The sequence below is a fragment of the Mustelus asterias genome, chromosome 24 (genome assembly GCF_964213995.1).
Source record: "Mustelus asterias chromosome 24, sMusAst1.hap1.1, whole genome shotgun sequence".
NCBI classification, from domain to species: domain Eukaryota; kingdom Metazoa; phylum Chordata; class Chondrichthyes; order Carcharhiniformes; family Triakidae; genus Mustelus; species Mustelus asterias.
In genome coordinates, this window is record NC_135824.1 from 45,108,299 (window position 1) to 45,128,169 (window position 19,871).

At 46.8% G+C, this 19,871-nt stretch overlaps 1 protein-coding gene across 1 annotated transcript in view; it reads right to left on the reverse strand.

The window, feature by feature from the left end:
* Nucleotides 1–2,427: 2,427 nt before the first annotated feature.
* The window catches only part of chp2 (calcineurin-like EF-hand protein 2), a 29,832-nt gene continuing 12,388 nt past the window's right edge, over nt 2,428–19,871 (reverse strand). The window contains exons 5-7 of the mRNA XM_078241635.1: nt 11,290–11,351; nt 6,173–6,295; nt 2,428–4,000 (exon numbers count right to left, since the gene is read on the reverse strand). Of these exons, the coding sequence (XP_078097761.1) occupies nt 3,947–4,000; nt 6,173–6,295; nt 11,290–11,351 (239 nt within the window). The 3' untranslated portion in view covers nt 2,428–3,946. The remainder of the gene's footprint in view (nt 4,001–6,172; nt 6,296–11,289; nt 11,352–19,871) is intronic.

Below are 19,871 nucleotides of genomic sequence, written 5' to 3' on the forward strand. Positions count from 1 at the left end.
GCATATATAGCGTGACTACTGTAGTATCCTCTCTAAATTCACAAAAAAAACCTGTTGGGGTCAGATCTGAAGTGGCAGAGTTAGGGAATAATTTTTACTCTCCCCACGTGGCCAGCGCGGATCATGATCAGAATCTAATAAGGATGCTGTCGAGAGTTCATCAGATAAACCAGGACGAGAAAAAAATAACTGCACCTTAATGTAACTGAGGTCAAATCTCTAGGTGGTGTACTGACAGAAAAGGACTTTGTCCTTGGGTGTGGATCTGGAGCAGAGATTCAGCAGGTTGTTCAACCATTTGTAGGGCTTGTTAACTTTTGATTGATATTTACTTTAACTGAGTCTTTGAATAAATCGAACCTGAAGTTTGTGTCAAAGAACCCAGAAACGCAGCACATACAGACTGGAGAAATGCACCGATAACGAAGGATAGAAAGCCGTCTAGTCCAGTGACTGCTCTTCCAACAATTAAACATGTACTGAAGAAAAGTAATAAAAAGAGTGAGTCACAAGATCGTAGCGAAATGATAGGGAGACCAAATTTCACTTTGATAAAGATGCCAAATCTTTGCAGAGCTTCAGATTTCTAGGTGTCCAGATCACCAACAACCTGTCCTGGTCCCCCCATGCCGACACTATAGTTAAGAAAGCCCACCAACACCTCTACTTTCTCAGAAGACTAAGGAAATTTGGCATGTCCGCTACGACTCTCACCAACTTTTACAGATGCATCATAGAAAGCATTCTTTCTGGCTGTATCACAGCTTGGTATGGCTCCTGCTCTGCCCAAGACCGCAAGGAACTACAAAAGGCCGTGAATGTAGCCCAATCTATCACGCAAATCAGCCTCCCATCCATTGACTCTGTCTCCACTTCCCGCACCCTCGGCAAAGCAGCCAGCATAATTAAGGACTTCTCACACCCCGGACATTCTCTCTTCCACCTTCTTCTTTCGGGAAAAATATGCAAAAGTCTGAGGTCACGTACCTCAGACTCAAGAACAGCTTCTTCCCTGTTGCCATCAGACTTTTGAATGGACCTACCTTGCATTTTGATCTTTCTCTACACCCTAGCTATGACTGTAACACTACATTCTGCACTCTCTATGAACAGTATGCTTTGTCTGTATAGCGCGCAAGAAACAATACTTTTCACTGTATACTAACACGTGACAATAAATCAAATCAAATTTGAGACGCTCGGCTGATGCAGGGTGCACACAAAGTTTGCAGTCCTGCCCACTGCAGGAATCATCATGGGCAGGACGGATAATTTGAAGGCCCATTGACAGGTCTATTGATAGGTGGGTGGGAATCTCCAGTCTAGAGGTGGGTAGGACTGGAAAATCCCACCCAATCAATGCACTCAACAGGTCAGCCCACCTGGCAAGTTTAGGACCTGTGTAGAGAAGTTGTCACCTTAGTCGTGAAAGTGAAAAAGCAGATTACGATTGGGTGAGGAAGGAGTTAAGATTTCAAATTGAAGTTTAAAATATACTAATCAATCCTTGGTCTCTCTGTGAGGCATGGATGGAGGGTGTATGTTGCGACAGTAGAGCAGATTTTGGCAGATTTGCCATCTGTTGGAGACGCTTGTTCGTGGGTCCCAGAGGGAGTGATGACCTGGATATCTCTGCACGGTTAACTGAAGAGGCCTCCCCGCTTCTTTCTGCTTGTGCCAGTTAGACAACCTCCAGCAAGAGAGAAAGGTCCTTCTTGCTTCTTTCTTCTTCTTCTGTTATTCCCACTCACTGATCATCAGCCAGTTTTTAACCCATTTTTCAAAGGTGTGCCAGCTAGGTGGATTGACCAAATTGCCCTTTAGTGTCCAAAGATGTGTAGGATAGATGGATTGGCCATGCTAAATGCGCAGGGCTATGGGGATAGAGTGGAGGGGAGGACCTGGGTAAGATGCTCTTTCAGAGAGTTGGTGCAGGCTCGATGAGCTGAATGGCCTCCTTCTGCACTTCAGGGGTTCTATGATTCCCTTGGTACCGCACTGCGAGTGTTCATCTGGATTTCCTGCTCAGGTCGCTGGGGCGGGGCTTGAATCAACAACTCTGGTTCAGGCTTGAGAGCATTGGCCACTGAGTGTCAAGCTGATCGCTGCTGTGAAGGGTGTGGTCGTAGTGGACAATGATTCGAACCATCCCAGTGGCAAGGGGGCCACTTGTTGTTCAGCTACACTGGTGGAGGGTGAGGATGGAATAGGAGCAGGAGAAGGCCACTCGGCCCTTTGTGCCTGCTCTGCCATTCAATAAGATCATGGTGGATCTGGCTGTAACCCTCCACTCCACATTCCTCCTATCCCCGAACGTGTGTGTGGAATACACGAGTGAGGTCAGTGGATCCATGGCGCAAGAATCAGAACCTAAACCACGAGGAGAGAAACCAGCCTGAGCGGCAAACAAAAATCCCTACACAACAGTTAATTTCCAGAATTATTTTATTAATTACACTCCGATCAGGTTACACAGCAGTGAAAAAAATCCAATTTGTTAAAATCAATTGGACACCATCGCAGAGTCGCCTGTTCCATGGTGAAGGAGACTTCAGCTTGCTCTGGTTACTGGGATCAGTAAGAGGCCTCTAGGGCCTGAATTTTCGGGATGGTGAGTGCTCGGCACCCTCCATCCTGAGAGTCAGAGAATCATAGAATTCCTACAGTATAGAAGGAGGCCATTCGACCTATCGAGTTTGTACCGACCACAGTCCCACTCACGCCATATTCCTGCAGCCCCACGCATTTACCCCGCTAATCCCTCTGACACTAGGGTCAATTTAGCATGGCCAATCAACCTAACCCGCACATCTTTGGACTGTGGGAGGAAACCGGAGCACCCGGAGGAAACCCACGCAGACACGGGGAGAACGTGCAGACTCCACATAGGCAGTGATCCAAGGCCGGAATTGAACCTGGGACCCTGGTGCAGTGAAGCAGCAGTGCTAACCATTTTACACTCAACTGAATGATGACTGGCAGCAGGACAGGAATCCCATCTCGGAGAGCTGTCGCCCAATCTGAAATGGCTCCCTTGATTGGCTTTGTAATACAAACCTACCAACCTCTGATTGGCCCACAGCTCCTGCGGATGGGGGAAAGAGGGCGGTTAGGATCTCTGCCTCATTGGCCTTGATCTGGGGGTGACGTGGGCCTCTCACTGGCTCTCCAGCCGGTGGGCAAGACCCATTTTATTTAATTTATTCATGTTACAAGTAGGCTTACATTAATACTGCACTGAGGTTGCTGAAAATCCCCTAGTCGCCACACTCCGGTGCCTGTTCGGGTACACTGAGGGAGAATTTAGCACGGCCAATGCACCCTAACCAGCATGTCTTTCAGACTGTGGGAGGAAACCGGAGCACCCGGGAGGAAACCCACGCAGACACGGGGAGGACTCCGCACAGACAGTGACTCAAGCCGGGAATCAAACCCGGGTCCCTGGCGCTGTGAGACAGCAGTGCTAACCAGGGGTTGGGGCGACATGGAAGCGGGTGAAGAGGGCAGGCAGGATCTCTGCCCTATGGCCTTGATTTGGGGGTTTTGTGGGCCTCTCGCTGGCGCTCCAGCCAGTGGACGAAACCCCAGTCGCCGCCATTGAATAACAATCGGGAGTGTTACTGATAAACGGGAAAGGGGTCAGAACCCTGGCTGACCTTGCGGCTTCCTGATCCCAGAATGCTGAAATGATTTACAATTCCCTATTTCCAATCTACGAGAGCAACAGAGGACTCAACACTGACTGGGAAAGGAGGGCAAAATCTCCCAGTCCCTGTATAACCCCAGACAGCTCTGAGGGACTCAGAGGAACTGTGATGGCGGCTAAATCTGAATCACAATATACAAATCTCCCAATGACAGTTTAGTAGCACACAATCTCCGTCCATTTATTCTTCCCAGGAATTCACACCGAGGGTAGACTTCCCTCGTGGCGAGGGTCACGATGTTACTGAAGAAATCGAATGCTCATCTTGTGTTCCAGATTAATATTCTCCAATGACTGGAGGAAGGCAAGAGAAACAGAAAGACTTTATATTTACATGGTGCTTTGCATGGTTATTGGGCTACTCAAAGTGTGTTACAGCCAATGAACTACTTTCTGAAGTTTAGTCATGGTTGTAACGCAGGGAACTGGGCAGCCAATTTACACAGCAAGATCCCACAGACAGCCATGTGATAATTACCAGTTAATCTGCTTTTGTCATGTTGACTGAGGGGTAAACATCATCCAGGGAGAACAACCCCCTCACCCCTCCAGCTCTTCTTCACAATAGTGCCATGGGATCTTTACATCTACCCAACAAGCAAATGCGGCCTCATCGGAAAGATGGCACCTCTCACAATACAGCACTCCTTCAAGTTTAGTGTCATAAGTAGGCTGATATTAACACTGCAATGAAGTTACTGTGAAAATCCCCTAGTCGTCATGCTCTGGTGCCTGTTCAGGTACACTGAGGGAGAATTTAGCATGGCCAATTCATCCAACTAGTACGTCTTTCAGACTGTGGGAGGAAACCGGAGGAAACCCACGCAGACAAGGGGGAGAATGTGCAGACTCCACAACCACTGTGCTACCGTGCCACACATGTAGTATTGTGCTGGAGTGTCGGCTTAGATCTTGGTGCTCAGGATTCTGGGGTGGGACTTGAACCGAACACCTTGTGAGGTGAGAGTGTTACCAAGTGACCAAAGCGAACACTGCAGACAGAGGGTGAAGCGGGGGAGGGGGAGGGGCTGTTCCATCAGGTAACCAGCCGTGGCCAATTACATTCATTCTGCAAAGGTTACACAAGGTCAAGCCTAAGCAATAGGAGCCAGTAACTCATTAACTGTCTATGGAAGGAGTAACATAGGCAGTTGGGAAATGCTAGGGGACGAGCTTGCTGTAAATAGGCCTGTGTTCTGGATGTACTCGGACGAGATAGCACGTTTAATACCACAGAATCCAATGAGGCTGCACGTGGAAGGTCCAGAATCCGAATAGCTCAAGCCATTAATGGACCAGTGCGACCAATGAAGGTCACCAAACGATTGATTGACAGCAAACACTCATGGGAGCCACTTTTATCCCACGTATTGAAACCTATGAAAGAGATGATATACTGGAATGCTTGGGAACTTTGACCCTGCTTAGCCTGAGCAATGAAGTTGATAAACTTGCAGCTTCCTGAGAAACCCCTGGTACATGAGTATTAACTGGATATTAATTAAGGGGCTGTGTCTCACTGATGTAACTTAATTAAAAAGCCTATTAACCAGCAATGTTCCCTAGTCCTCGAACATGTGTTCAAGGTCCACTATGTGCAACAAGATACCCCCCCATCAGGGTAATAAGGATTTGTGACTATATCTGATTAATATCCAGAGGTCGACATGGATGGGAAAAGAAAGAGCGTTTGGATTAGGAAAAGGGGAGGGATAAAGATTGCAAAATAAGGAAGGGGAAAAGAGTAAACAAAAACTGTGGCACAGTGATTAACGCTGCTGCCCCACAGCGCCAGGGACCCGGGTTCAATTCCGGCCTTGGGTCACTGTCTGTGTGGAGTCTGCAGGTTCTCCCCGTGTCTGCGTGGGTTTCCTCCGGGTGCTACGCTTTCCTCCCACAGTCCAAAGATGTGCGGGTTAGGCTGATTGGCCGTGCTAAAATTGTCCCTTAGTGTTCTGGATGCGCAGGTTAGAGGGATTAGTGGGGTAAATATGTGGGATGATGGGGATAGGGCCTGGATGGAGGGCTGTTGTCAGTGCAGACTCGATGGGCCGAATGGCCTCCTTCTGCACTGTAGGATTCTATGATTTCTATGATTTTTCTGGCCTCAGCCTAGACATGGCAGACTAGCCAAACAGTCGAAGGGCATCATGGCAGATGTGACCCCATCCAGCATGCACGGGGAACTGGCTAGCAGGAAGTACTGGAGAGTGGTCCAGGGCAGGACTTGGGTTTATTTTCCTCCTTCCTCAAAACCTCCCCAAGCTCCCCCTCTCCACACTCCCCCGGAAAATTCTAGCACTTCCAGATGGAGATGAATTATTTCAACAAAGGGGCACGTTGACCCCGTGACCTCCCTGAGCTGTGTGGCTTCTCACTGTGCAGTGAACTAAGCAAGCTGCCTAACCACTGGGCTATCCCTATCATTTGACTGGTGGCGGTTAGCTATTCAGGTGGTGCAAGTACCTTTCTGAACTCCTCGAATGAGATGGCACCGTCTCCATCCATATCAGCCTCCTGAATGGTCCGATCAGTGATGCTCTCCAATTGATCCTCTGTAACCTGTGCCTCCAACATCATCCGGAGAACCTAACCAAAGAGAGACTTGATGTTTGCCGAGAAATTGTCACCAATATCAGTGGATGAAAGGGGTACAGAAAACTCAGGAAATTCGGCACGTCTGCTACGACTCTCACCAACTTTTACAGATGCACCATAGAAAGCATTCTTTCTGGTTGTATCACAGTTGGGATGGCTCCTGCTCTGCCCAAGACCGCAAGGAACTACAAAAGGTCGTGAATGTAGCCCAATCCATCATGTAAACCAGCCTCCCCTCCATTGACTCTGTCTACACTTCCCGCTGCCTCGGCAAAGCAGCCGGCATAATCTAAGACACGGACATTCTCTCTTCCACCTTCTTCCGTTGGGAAAAAGATACAAAAGTCTGAACTCACGTACCAACCGACTCAAGAACAGCTTCTTCCCTGCTGCTGTCAGACTTTTGATTCGACCTACCTCGCATTAAGTTGATCTTTCTCTACACCCTAGCTATGACTGTAACACTACATTCTGCACTCTCTCCTTTCCTTCTCTATGAATGGTATGCTTTGTCTGTATAGCGCACAAGAAACAATACTTTTCACTGTATACCAATACATGTGACAATAATAAATCAAATCAAAAGTCTTTGTGTTTTGTTCATCAGACTGACATAGTACACCTGTGACAGGCATGAATTAAATTAAATAACTTGACTCCAGATAAAGAGAGACTGTTCCGTGACCAGTGGGACCCACAGGGGGCCTGGAACACCTCATCAGTCCCAGAACCAAGAGGTAGAATCTTACCGAAAAATGGTCAGGGTCTGACTGAAGATCAGTGTGTTTCTCTTCAGATCTTCTGACACTTTATCGAAAAGGTAGGTTTGTTTCACGCTGTCATCTTGAGAGTGGGGCCTAAATACGGCGGGGAAGCCAGCTGCACTGAGATTGGGGCGCTGTTTTTAAATGGAAACAACCCCCCCCTCCCCCACCCCCAACTCCATCCCACGACGGGTGTTTCAGGATCTCCCCAACCCCGCCACAATCAACACCAACACCTCCCTGTCTCTCCCCCCCCAGCAGTAAGCACCGGCATTTCCTCCCTCCCTCATTGAATGCTCCTTCCTTCCCTCCCTCCCCAATACACATACATGAATTTTTTGAGGAGGTAACTAAGTGTGTTGATGAAGGTAGGGCAGTTGATGTCATATACATGGATTTTAGTAAGGCGTTTGATAAGGTCCCCCATGGTCGGCTTATGATGAAAGTAAGGAGGTGTGGGATAGAGGGAAAGTTGGCCGATTGGATAGGTAACTGGCTGTCTGATCGAAGACAGAGGGTGGTGGTGGATGGAAAATTTTCGGATTGGAGGCAGGTTGCTAGTGGAGTGCCATAGGGATCAGTGCTTGGTCCTCTGCTCTTTGTGATTTTTATTAATGACTTAGAGGAGGGGGCTGAAGGGTGGATCAGTAAATTTGCTGATGACACCAAGATTGGTGGAGTAGTGGATGAGGTGGAGGGCTGTTGTAGGCTGCAAAGAGACATAGATAGGATGCAAAGCTGGGCTGAAAAATGGCAAATGGAGTTTAACCTGATAAATGTGAGGTGATTCATTTTGGTAGGACTAATTTAAATGTGGATTACAGGGTCAAAGGTAGGGTTCTGAAGACTGTGGAGGAACAGAGAGATCTTGAGGTCCATATCCACAGATCTCTAAAGGTTGCCACTCAAGTGGATAGAGCTGTGAAGAAGGCCTATAGTGTGTTAGCTTTTATTAACAGGGGGTTGGAGTTTAAGAGCCGTGGGGTTATACTGCAACTGTACAGGACCTTGGTGAGACCACATTTGGAATATTGTGTGCAGTTCTGGTCACCTCACTATAAGAAGGATGTGGAAGCGCTGGAAAGAGTGCAGAGGAGATTTACCAGGATGCTGCCTGGTTTGGAGGGTAGGTCTTATGAGGAAAGGTTGAGGGAGCTAGGGCTGTTCTCTCTGGAGCGGAGGAGGCTGAGGGGAAACTTAATAGAGGTTTATAAAATGATGAAGGGGATAGATAGAGTGAATGTTCAAAGACTATTTCCTCGGGTGGATGGAGCTATTACAAGGGGGCATAACTATAGGGTTCGTGGTGGGAGATATAGGAAGGATATCAGAGGTAGGTTCTTTACGCAGAGAGTGGTTGGGGTGTGGAATGGACTGCCTGCAGTGATAGTGGAGTCAGACACTTTAGGAACATTTAAGCGGTTATTGGATAGGCACATGGAGCACACCAGGATGATAGGGAGTGGGATAGCTTGATCTTGGTTTCAGATAAAGCTCGGCACAACATCGTGGGCCGAAGGGCCTGTTCTGTGCTGTACTGTTCTATGTTCTATGCACCGCCCCCAATGAGGCTCCCAATAGGGTCCACCCTGGCACTGCCCCCAGCACAGGTTGACACTGTCAGGTTGGCCAGGTCCCTTTACGCCCCCGGGGGATCCCCACAACAGGTTTATGTCTGGAGGAACCTGATTCAGGCCTTGCCGATGATAGGACAAGAGGGAGGGATCAATTGATGGGGCGGGGGCGGTGGGAATTCATTATATTCAAATGTTTTAAAATCAGGCTTTTGGCCATTATGCCAAAGTTCTGGCGAAACCCAGAAATTGCTAATCTCACTGGTGAGATGGTGATCACTGATTTTCGAGCTCATGCCACCGATCCTGCACACAGGGACTGCAGCCTCAACCTTGCCTCCAACATTTTAATTTAATTAGATAAGTTTCCTTTAGAGTTTTGTCTTTTGTTACAGAGCCCCTTGAAGGGTTGTCAATTTGTTCAACCAGTCAATTTGTTAATTAGTCCGATTTATGTTCTCGGTATAGCCAAGAGAGTATAAAGAGAGATTGCTGGGACATTGAGTGGGTGGTAGGTGGAAAACAGACATATGAAATGCTGCGTTCTGTCAATAAACCTACTGTCAGGAAAAGGAATTGTGTCTCATATTTCACCATCCGGCAATAGGATCCAATGAACACATACAACTGGGTCGTGGCTATGTTCATAGAATCCCTACACTGCAGAAGGAGGCCATTCGGCCCATCGAGCCTGCAATGACAACAATCCCACCCAGGCCCTATCCCTGTACCCCAGATATTTACCCTGCTAGTCCCCCTGATACTAAGGGGGACTAGCAGGGCCAATCGACCTAATCCACACATCTTTGGACTGTGGGAGGAAACTGGAGCACCCGGAGGAAACCCACGCAGACACGGGGAGAACGTGCAAACTCCACACTGACAGTCGCCCAAGGTTGGAATTGAACCCGGGTCCCTGGCGCTGTGAGGCAAAAGTGCTAACCACTGTGCCACCGTACTACCCCTGGAGAGGTCACAGGTTCTAACACCAATTGAAAGCCAGCAGACAGGCCACATCACTGAAAGCTGCTAGACTTGGTAAGAATTCTAACCATTTCACCAATTTTGTTTCAGAAAGGGATCTGAACATTCCTCCAGGTTCAGACCCCTAACTGTAAACCTCTGAAGTAGCCCGACAAACAGATCATCTGTTAATACAGATGTTTGTGGCTTCATGTGTAATGGGATAGTCATAGAATCCCTACAGTGCAGAAGAAGGCCATTCGGCCCATCATGTCTGCACTGACCACAATTCCATCCAGGCCCTATTCCCGTAATTCCACATATTTACCCTGCTAATCCCCCGTCACCCCATATATTTACCCTGCTAGTCCCCCTGATAGTAATCTGCACATCTTTGGACTGTAATACTGGACACAATACTGCTATTATATTAAAGAAACGCCTGATAATGTCACCTTTACCATTCAGACTGCTTTTTTGTTACACAGAGAAACACGGCAGTTTATTCATTTCTTTCCAAGGCTAGGGGAGTGAATTATCTCGAAGCTTCCCTTGTCCCAGTGCTGTCCCCTGGAGGGTGAAACCTCATTTGCTCGGAAATCGAGTGCACACTCCACTTCCAGCCAAGTTGCTGTGAAGAATGGCAGCATTTCCGAGGAAATTCCCAATTGGAGTTGCCTTAGAACTAGAATCCGCATTGTTAAAAGTGCCATGAGTGGGGTAGTGTGCCAGGGATCGTCTGAAAATGGACCAGAAATCACATGGGATCCTGCTATCCATTTCAGAGATAGTGAACACACTGATGTCAGACAAATATCGCGACTAAAACCAATATTTAAAAATGTCAGTGTTACCAAGTTTACACTGAGATAGCATTGAATAAACCAGCACAGTGCTGGCCCTAACACAATGCAAACATTGTTTTATGTTCTGTTTATTTGAGTTGAAACAATCTGTGGTTTGAGGCTGTGCAGAAGACAGTGTAGGAGGAGGTTAATCTCACACAGCCTCGATTGGTGTTGACAAGTGCAGCACAGGACAGACCAGAAATCATTCTGGCCTTCTCCAGCCAGTGACATTGAGACACCATTGAAATCACACCTTGTTCAATTTCTCCTCAATCCTCTACTGGATTCCTTGGTGACTATTTTATATTGATGGCCTCTAGTTTATGCTCTACACTACGAAAGCAAACATTCTCTCTGTATCCACTCCATCAAAACCTTTCAGAATTTTATAGACGTCCATTAGTCACCCCCTGATGCTGATTGATTCACAAGAAAAGAGACTCAGTCTGTTATTACCTTGATGCACTCATATGGGCATAGATAAAGTAGATAGTCAACATCTTTTCCCCAAGGTAGGGAAGTCTAAAACTAGAGGGCATAGGTTTAAGGTGAGAGGGGAGAGATACAAAAGGGTCCAGTGTGGCAATATTTTCACTGAGAATGGTGAGTGTCTGGAACAAGCTGCCAGAGGCAGTAGTAGATGTGAGTACAATTTTGTCTTTTAAAAAGCATTTAGACAGTTACATGAGTAAGATGGGTATAGAGGGAAATGGGCCAAATGCAGGCAATTGGGACTGGTTTAGTGGTAAAAACTGGGCGGCATGGACAAGTTGGGCCAAAGGGCCTGTTTCCATGCTGTAAATCTCTATGACACTATTATCTGATATGTTCTTTACCTGGATGAGTTCCTCTCTAGATATTTTTCCATCTTTGTCCTGGTCATACAATTGGAACGCAACTGAAATGAGAAAGAGAAAGACTGTCACTTGAAACCTGTGTGAATTCATAGAATCCCTACAGTGCAAAAGGAGGCCACTCAGTCCATCGAGTCTGCACCAACCACACTCCCACCCAAGCCCTATTCCCGTAACCCCACATATTTACCCTGCTAAGCACCTGGCACTAGGGTCAATCAACCTAATCCGCACATCTTTGGAGTGTGGAGGAAGCCGGAACACCCAGAGGAAACCCATGCAGACACAGGGAGAATGTGCATACAGACAGTGATCCAAGGCTGGAATTGAACCCAGGTCCCTGGTGTGAGAAACCATAGAAACCTTACAGTGCAGAAGGAGACCATTTGGCCCATCGAGTCTGCACCGACAACAATCCCATCCCAGGCCCTATCCCCATAACCCCAAACATTTACCATGCTAATCCCTCTAACCTACACATCCTGGGACACTAAGGGGCAATTTAGCATGGCCAATCACCTAACCTGCCCGTCTTTAGACCGTGGGAGGATGTCGGAGCACCCGGAGGAAACCCACGCAGACACGGGGAGAATGTACAAACTCCGCACAGACAGTGACCCAAGCCGGGAACTGAACTCAGGTCTCTGGTGCTGTGAGGCAGCAGTGCTAAACACTGTGCCACCGTGCTGTCCATTGTCGATGTCTGATTAAGGAGCATTGGCATCAATGAGAGCTATTGAGACTAATCCTGCGCCCCACTTGGGGGGGGGGGGGGGGGGGGGGGTTGTACCTGCTGTCACTTTATAATCCGGGGGTCCTGGGAGAGAGATGAGTGATGGGGTGGATTTTCCCAGGGACAGGAATTCTCATTGGCTTGTTTTTCTGCTCTTTCCATCGCTCCAATGGATATACTAAACAGGTCCCTCCATTGCCACTAACCCCTTGACCACCCTGTTCATTCGGCAGTAAGGATACTCCAGTGGTAAGCAATAAAAGAACTAACTTTAAAGTAAATCAAAGTAAAGGTTCAATAAAGAAACTTCATTACACCTGGTCATACAATTGGAACGCAACTGAAATGAGAAAGAGAAAGACTGTCACTTGAAACCTGTGTGAATTCATAGAATCCCTGACCTACAGTGCAAAAGGAGGCCACTCAGTCCATCGAGTCTGCTTAGGCCACTTAACAAACAAAGAACAAAGAACAATACAGCATAGCAACAGGCCCTTCGGCCCTCCAAGCCCGCGCCGCTCCCTGGTCCAAACTAGACCACTCTTTTGTATCCCTCCATTCCCACTCCGTTCATATGGCTGTCTAGATAAGTCTTAAACGTTCCCAGTGTGTCCGCCTCCACCACCTTGCCTGGCAGCGCATTCCAGGCCCCCACCACCCTCTGTGTAAAATATGTCCGTCTGATATCTGTGTTAAACCTCCCCCCCTTCACCTTGAACCTATGACCCCTCGTGAACGTCACCACCGACCTGGGGAAAAGCTTCCCACCGTTCACCCTATCTATGCCTTTCATAATTTTATACACCTCTATTAAGTCTCCCCTCATCCTCCGTCTTTCCAGGGAGAACAACCCCAGTTTACCCAATCTCTCCTCATAACTAAGCCCCTCCATACCAGGTAACATCCTGGTAAACCTCCTCTGTACTCTCTCCAAAGCCTCCATGTCCTTCTGGTAGTGTGGCGACCAGAACTGGACGCAGTATTCCAGATGCGGCCGAACCAACGTTCTATATATCTGCAACATCAGACCCCAACTTTTATACTCTATGCCCCGTCCTATAAAGGCAAGCATGCCATATGCCTTCTTCACCACCTTCTCCACCTGTGACGTCACTTTCAAGGATCTGTGGACTTGCACATCCAGGTCCCTCTGCGTATCTACACCCTTTATGGTTCTGCCATTTATCATATAGCTCCTCCCTACATTATTTCTACCAAAATGCATCACTTCGCATTTATCAGGATTGAACTCCATCTGCCATTTCTTTGCCCAAATTTCCAGCCTATCTATATCCTTCTGTAGCTTCTGACAATGCTCCTCACGATCTGCAAGTTCCTGCCAATTTTGTGTCGTCCGCAAACTTACTGATCACCCCAGTTACACCTTCTTCCAGATCATTTATATAAATCACAAACAGCAGAGGTCCCAATACAGAGCCCTGCGGAACACCACTAGTCACAGGCCTCCAGCCGGAAAAAGACCCTTCCACTACCACCCTCTGTCTTCTGTGACCAAGCCAGTTCTCCACCCATCTAGCCACCTCCCCCTTTATCCCATGAGATCCAACCTTTTTCACCAGCCTACCATGAGGGACTTTGTCAAACGCTTTACTAAAGTCCATATTGACGACATCCACGGCCCTTCCCTCGTCAACCATTTTGGTCACTTCTTCAAAAAACTCCACCAGGTTAATGAGGCATGACCTCCCTCTCACAAAACCATGCTGACTATCGTTAATGAGTTTATTCCTTTCTAAATGCGCATACATCCTATCTCTAAGAATCTTCAACAACTTCCCCACCATGGACGTCAAGCTCACCGGCCTATAATTACCCGGGTTATCCTTCCTACCCTTCTTAAATAACGGGACCACATTAGCTATCCTCCAATCCTCTGGGACCTCACCTGCGTCCAGTGACGAAACAAAGATTTGTGTCAGAGGCCCAGCGATTTCATCTCTCGTCTCCCTGAGCAGCCTTGGATAGATTCCATCAGGCCCTGGGGATTTGTCAGTCTTTAAATTCTCTAACAAACTTAACACTTCCTCCTTTGTAATGGAGATTTTCTCCAACGGTTCAACACTCCCCTCCGAGACACTCCCAGTCAACACATCCCTCTCCTTTGTGAATACCGACGCAAAGTATTCATTTAGGATCTCCCCTACTTCTTTGGGCTCCAAGCATAATTCCCCACTTTTGTCCCTGAGAGGTCCGATTTTTTCCCTGACAACCCTTTTGTTCCTAACGTATGAATAAAATGCCTTGGGATTCTCCTTAATCCTGTCTGCCAAGAACATTTCGTGACCCCTTTTTGCTCTTCTAATTCCCCGTTTGAGTTCTTTCCCACTTTCTTTGTACTCCTCCAGAGCTCCCTCCGTTTTTAGCTGCCTGGACCTACCATACGCCTCTCTTTTCTTTTTGACCAGTCCCTCAATTTCCCTGGTTATCCACGGTTCTCGAATCCTACCCTTCCTATCCTTCTTTTTAACAGGCACATGCCTGTCCTGTAGCCCTAACAACTGTTCCTTAAAAGACTCCCACATGCCAGACGTGGATTTACCCTCAAACAGCCTCTCCCAATCAAGAGCTGCCAATTTCTGCCTAATCCCACTAAAGTTAGCCTTCCCCCAATCCAACACCTTACCCTTGGGACACCACTCATCCTTTTCCATCACTATCCTAAAGCTAACAGAATTGTGGTCACTATTTGCCACATGTTCCCCTAAATAGTGACCACTTAGGCCACAAATGCTCCCCCAATCCCCATCTGCTTTCTACTTATACCAGGTCAGCTGACCATCATATCATTTTGTCATTGGTTACATTGTCTACCAGCTGACCCTCACACCATGTCATCATTTATTGCATTAAAACAAATTCCCCTTTTTTTCAAATTAATTTTAGATAACCATCCTCAAGTATTCTCAACAACCTTCGGGTACCCGCAGCCCTTTTAGTAAAACAGTCGGATAACTGTAGATTTGCACCAACCCAGTTTGAAACCTCCTTGTTTTCCAGCATTTCTTTAATGTTGGCCAAATCAATTCTCAGTCACTTTTCTGTTACACTTTTTGTCGAGTGAACATTGTCCACATAACACTCAATTAGTACCTTCTTTCCCGATGTTGCCATGAAAGATAACCCTGTTAATGTGTCAGACAGATATATCCCCATATCCAAAGCCTCCACTAATGCTAGGGTTTCGACTGCCAATGTACTTTTGACTACCCTTTTTTACTTTCTTTGCTTCCTGGCCAAGGGGCAACATTTTCCTTCTTTACCTTCCGAGAATATTATGAATCCGGCACTGCTCGAATGTCCATCTGGTAGATTGGAATGTGAAGCATCACTAAACACAACGACCTTCATGTCTTCCGGTTCTCCCAGTGCCGGGAATTTAATTACACATTGCTCTAATTTTAGCTTTTTTAAGGTTTTATTTGGCTGCAAGATCTCTCTGGCGCACCTCAACATATTACTTAACTTTAGGACAATATAGCTGCCATCCGGTCTTGTCTGCGTGCATAGCCAATTTAGCTCTCCTATCATACTCCTCAACAATTCTGTTTCCTTTTTGTTGGCTGGTTCCTCTTTTTTCAACAACCTTTCTTTGGTTATGGGAATAGCAACAATGCTATCCCAATATCCATGTTGATTCATCATTATCCCGGATTTGCTTTGTCGTATATCAAGACCGAGATATCAAAAGGCAGCAGGCATCACACAAACTCCAGCCAATTTTCCTTCAGACGTCCAATAGAACATTGCGGGATCTGCTTTTAACCGGACACAGCCAGTTTTTAGCAATACAGATCGTACAGAAAAATAGCAAACCCTTGATGCATCGTCAATCCGTACACGCATTTGTTCAGTTTTCACAACTGTCCCTATGTATTACCTGCCTCTTCAGTGGCTTCAAAAAAACCCATTTCTTTGAAATGTTTCATCCTGCAGAAATGCTGCTTTGATATCTTACAAACTTACATTCCCAATTATTATAGGCGAAAAAAAAATTCAGTATCAGTTTCCCCACTGTGGGTGAATCAACCCTAATGTCTCTCCTCTCTAAGTGTTCCTCATACCCACGGCCTTTGCTTTATAAGTCCCATCTTACAAAACCTTCTCTGTGCAAACCCACCAGTGGGATAGAGCAGGTTGCCCTTTGTCTGGTACCTCAGCGGACACCGTAAACTCTTTCCAACTGTCCAATTCTTTTTGTTTAGCTTCTCTTATTTCCACAACCTCCATTTAATTGGCATCCATCACAACTTCCCTATCATGGGGACTTCTACTCCTATTCCTGTCACTGGTTTGATTCCCAACCTTCCTTGTTAAACTCCGGCCTCCACTGCCACGTCTGGTCCTGTCAGGGCTGCTACTCTCAGACCTCTGTTAACATGACTTTGGTCACAGATTCGTGACCTTTTCCTGGGTTCACGAGTGCTCACTGACTCATCATCAGAACTCAATCTTGTTTTTTTGGCTTTCATTTTTTTCACCCCATTTTCCCAATCTGTAGCCTTCACTTTTTACACTCGCTCTTGGATGTTGAATCAGTGTTTATATTTTCCGAGGCTTTTCCTGCTCTCTCGATTAAAGTGGAATCCCTTCACCCACTTGACCGTTCGGGTCAACACGATGCCCACTTTGGGTAACTGAACCTTAGAAGTAACGGCTTCATTTCCTGTCTCACTGTTAGCTGTTCATCAGATTCCCTCTTGTCTATAGCTGTCTGATCATCATCGTTGCCCAAGGTGAGTGTGTGTGAGGTACAAGGTGAGTGTGTGTGTGGTACAAGGTGAGTGTGTGTGAGGTACAAGGAGGGTGTGTGTGAGGTACAAGGTGAGCGTGTGTGAGGTACAAGGTGAGTGTGTGTGAGGTACAAGGTGAGTGTGTGTGAGGTACAAGGTGAGTGTGTGTGAGGTACAAGGTGAGCGTGTGTGAGGTACAAGGTGAGCGTGTGTGAGGTACAAGGTGAGCGTGTGCGTGTGGAGCGTGTGTGAGGTACAAGGTGAGTGTGTGTGAGGTACAAGGTGAGTGTGTGTGAGGTACAAGGTGAGTGTGTGTGAGGTACAGGGTGAGTGTGTGTGAGGTACAGGGTGGAGTGTGTGTGAGGTACAAGGTGAGTGTGTGTGAGGTACAAGGTGAGTGTGTGTGAGGTACAAGGTGAGTGTGTGTGAGGTACAAGGTGAGTGTGTGTGAGGTACAAGGTGAGTGTATGTGAGGTACAAGGTGAGCGTGTGTGAGGTACAAGGTGAGCGTGTGTGAGGTACAAGGTGGGCGTGTGTGAGGTACAATGTGGGTGTGTGTGAGGTACAAGGTGAGTGTGTGTGAGGTACAAGGTGAGTGTGTGTGAGGTACAAGGTGAGTGTGTGTGAGGTACAAGGTGAGTGTGTGTGAGGTACAAGGTGAGTGTGTGTGAGGTACAAGGTGAGTGTGTGTGAGGTACAAGGTGAGTGTGTGTGAAGTACAAGGTGAGTGTGTGTGAGGTACAAGGTGAGCGTGTGTGAGGTACAAGGTGAGCGTGTGTGAGGTACAAGGTGGGCGTGTGTGAGGTACAAGGTGGGTGTGTGTGAGGTACAAGGTGAGTGTGTGTGAGGTACAAGGTGAGTGTGTGTGAGGTACAAGGTGAGTGTGTGTGAGGTACAAGGTGAGTGTGTGTGAGGTACAAGGTGAGTGTGTGTGAGGTACAAGGTGGGTGTGTGTGAGGTACAAGGTGAGTGTGTGTGAGGTACAAGGTGAGTGTGTGTGAGGTACAAGGTGAGTGTGTGTGAGGTACAAGGTGAGTGTGTGTGAGGTACAAGGTGAGTGTGTGTGAGGTACAGGGTGAGTGTGTGTGAGGTACAAGGTGAGTGTGTGTGAGGTACAAGGTGAGCGTGTGTGAGGTACAAGGTGCCTCTTGTATTTCTACATCTTGTTCAGATGCTCCAAATTCATAAACAATTCCCACTGCTCTTGAAGAGTAGGCTCGCACTGTCTGCTTACCGTATCGGACAGCGATGGCAACTACTTTGCCATCTGTCCCCATCACTTCACCTGGCCCTTTCTACTCTTTCATAGTCGGCCTTACCACCTTTTTAAAAATGTACCCCCGATAGTCTTATGTGATGCCTTAGGGCTCGTATCCGCTATGAAACCTCGACCTTTATAAAGGCCATTTTCCCGGCTTGCATGGTATGCAGATGTGCGGACAAATGGAGCTAATGCTTGTCTCTTCTAATGCCGGAGGAGCGTCTGCCAATACTGATGGTAATCTTGGGTTCCTCCTGTATACCAATTGGTATGGACCCTAGCTCCCCGCCATTTGTAATGAATTTTTCACATGCACCGCCCACACTGATGCAATGTGTATTTTACAGCCTGGTTGACTGGCCAAAATCTTGTGCTGCATGATTCCGTTCGCAGAGACTATTGTTGAATGGGCTTTCTGCTGCAGTGTGCATCACCACAACATTTACATTTTCACACAAATTCACCACCATTGTCCATCAGGAATTTACATGGTGCCCCCAACCCTGTTCCAATCCAGTAAGTCAGAATTTTGTCCACAATAGTCTTTTTATCTTTGCTATAAATCACTGTAGATATCCAAAGAGATGCAGGTTAGGTTGATTGGCCATGCTAATTTGACTCAGTGTCAGGGGATTAGCAAGGTAAATATTTGGGGTTACGGGAATAGGGCCTGGGTGGGATTGTGGTTGGTGCAGACTCGATGGGCTGAATGGCCTCCTTCTGCACTGTAGGGATTCGATGATATGCTGAACCGGGTGACCATGTCCATGAAGTGTAGTAAATTTGTATTTATCCCAAATTTTCAAATCCATCACCACTACATCGTTGAAACCCTGAGCCAATGCTAGGCTCATGACTGGGCGCAGAGGCATCCTTCTATATTTTGTACAAATCTCACATTCGGCTGGTATTTGCTCTATGAGATCATTATAGCGATTGTCTGGCACACCTGCACCCCGCAGCAGTGCTCTCAGTCTGTGTGGTGCTGGATAAGCAAACTGCTTATGAAGTTTCAAAATTATCTTTTTGTCCATCAAGCTGTTGTCATTAATTGACACTAATGCGCCATGAATCCTCTGGATTGACATTTTCGGTTCACTTAAGGGAAGGCAATAATGTTCTGACCTCGTAAAATGTAGATCTACACATCTCCAAACCTCCACAGCTTTGTCATACTTCAAATCTATAGTCACCTGTACATTTTCCATGGCAGACCTGCTTAATATCAAAGGTATGTCACTTGAAACAACATCCGTACTTATGAACGATCTGATTCCTTCAATTCTACAGGGGAGTACCACCCTTTTGGAAGAAGTTAAAATATTAACATCTCCAAATCAAAACAGGTGGAACTCTCACATTCTTCAACTTTCTTTCGGTCTTTATGATTAAGGGACCCTAAATAATAATTTAGCTAATCTTTGCCACATACAGTTGATGTACATCCACTATCCAGCACTGCACAATTAAAGGAGTCAATCATCAGTACACTCATTATTAGGCTCAATTTTTCTGTCACCAAAACAAATCTTTCAATGTCCTTATCTTCATCACTGTTGGTTTCTACATATTTTGTTTCGTGTGTAGCTTCAAAGACAGTTTCTTATTTTTGGACAATTCACTATATGGGGCATCACATTGAAAATAGTAACTCACCATCCCTTTACCATTTCTTTGGTTTAAACGCTTTTTAACACCCTCCCATGTGTGTCTTCTATCTCCATTATCAAACCGGTTGTATCCGGTTTCAACATCAGGTCTATTAGTGTAACTGTCTCTGTTTGGGGCCCTTTGTGTATCATTTGGTCAAGCACGCAGC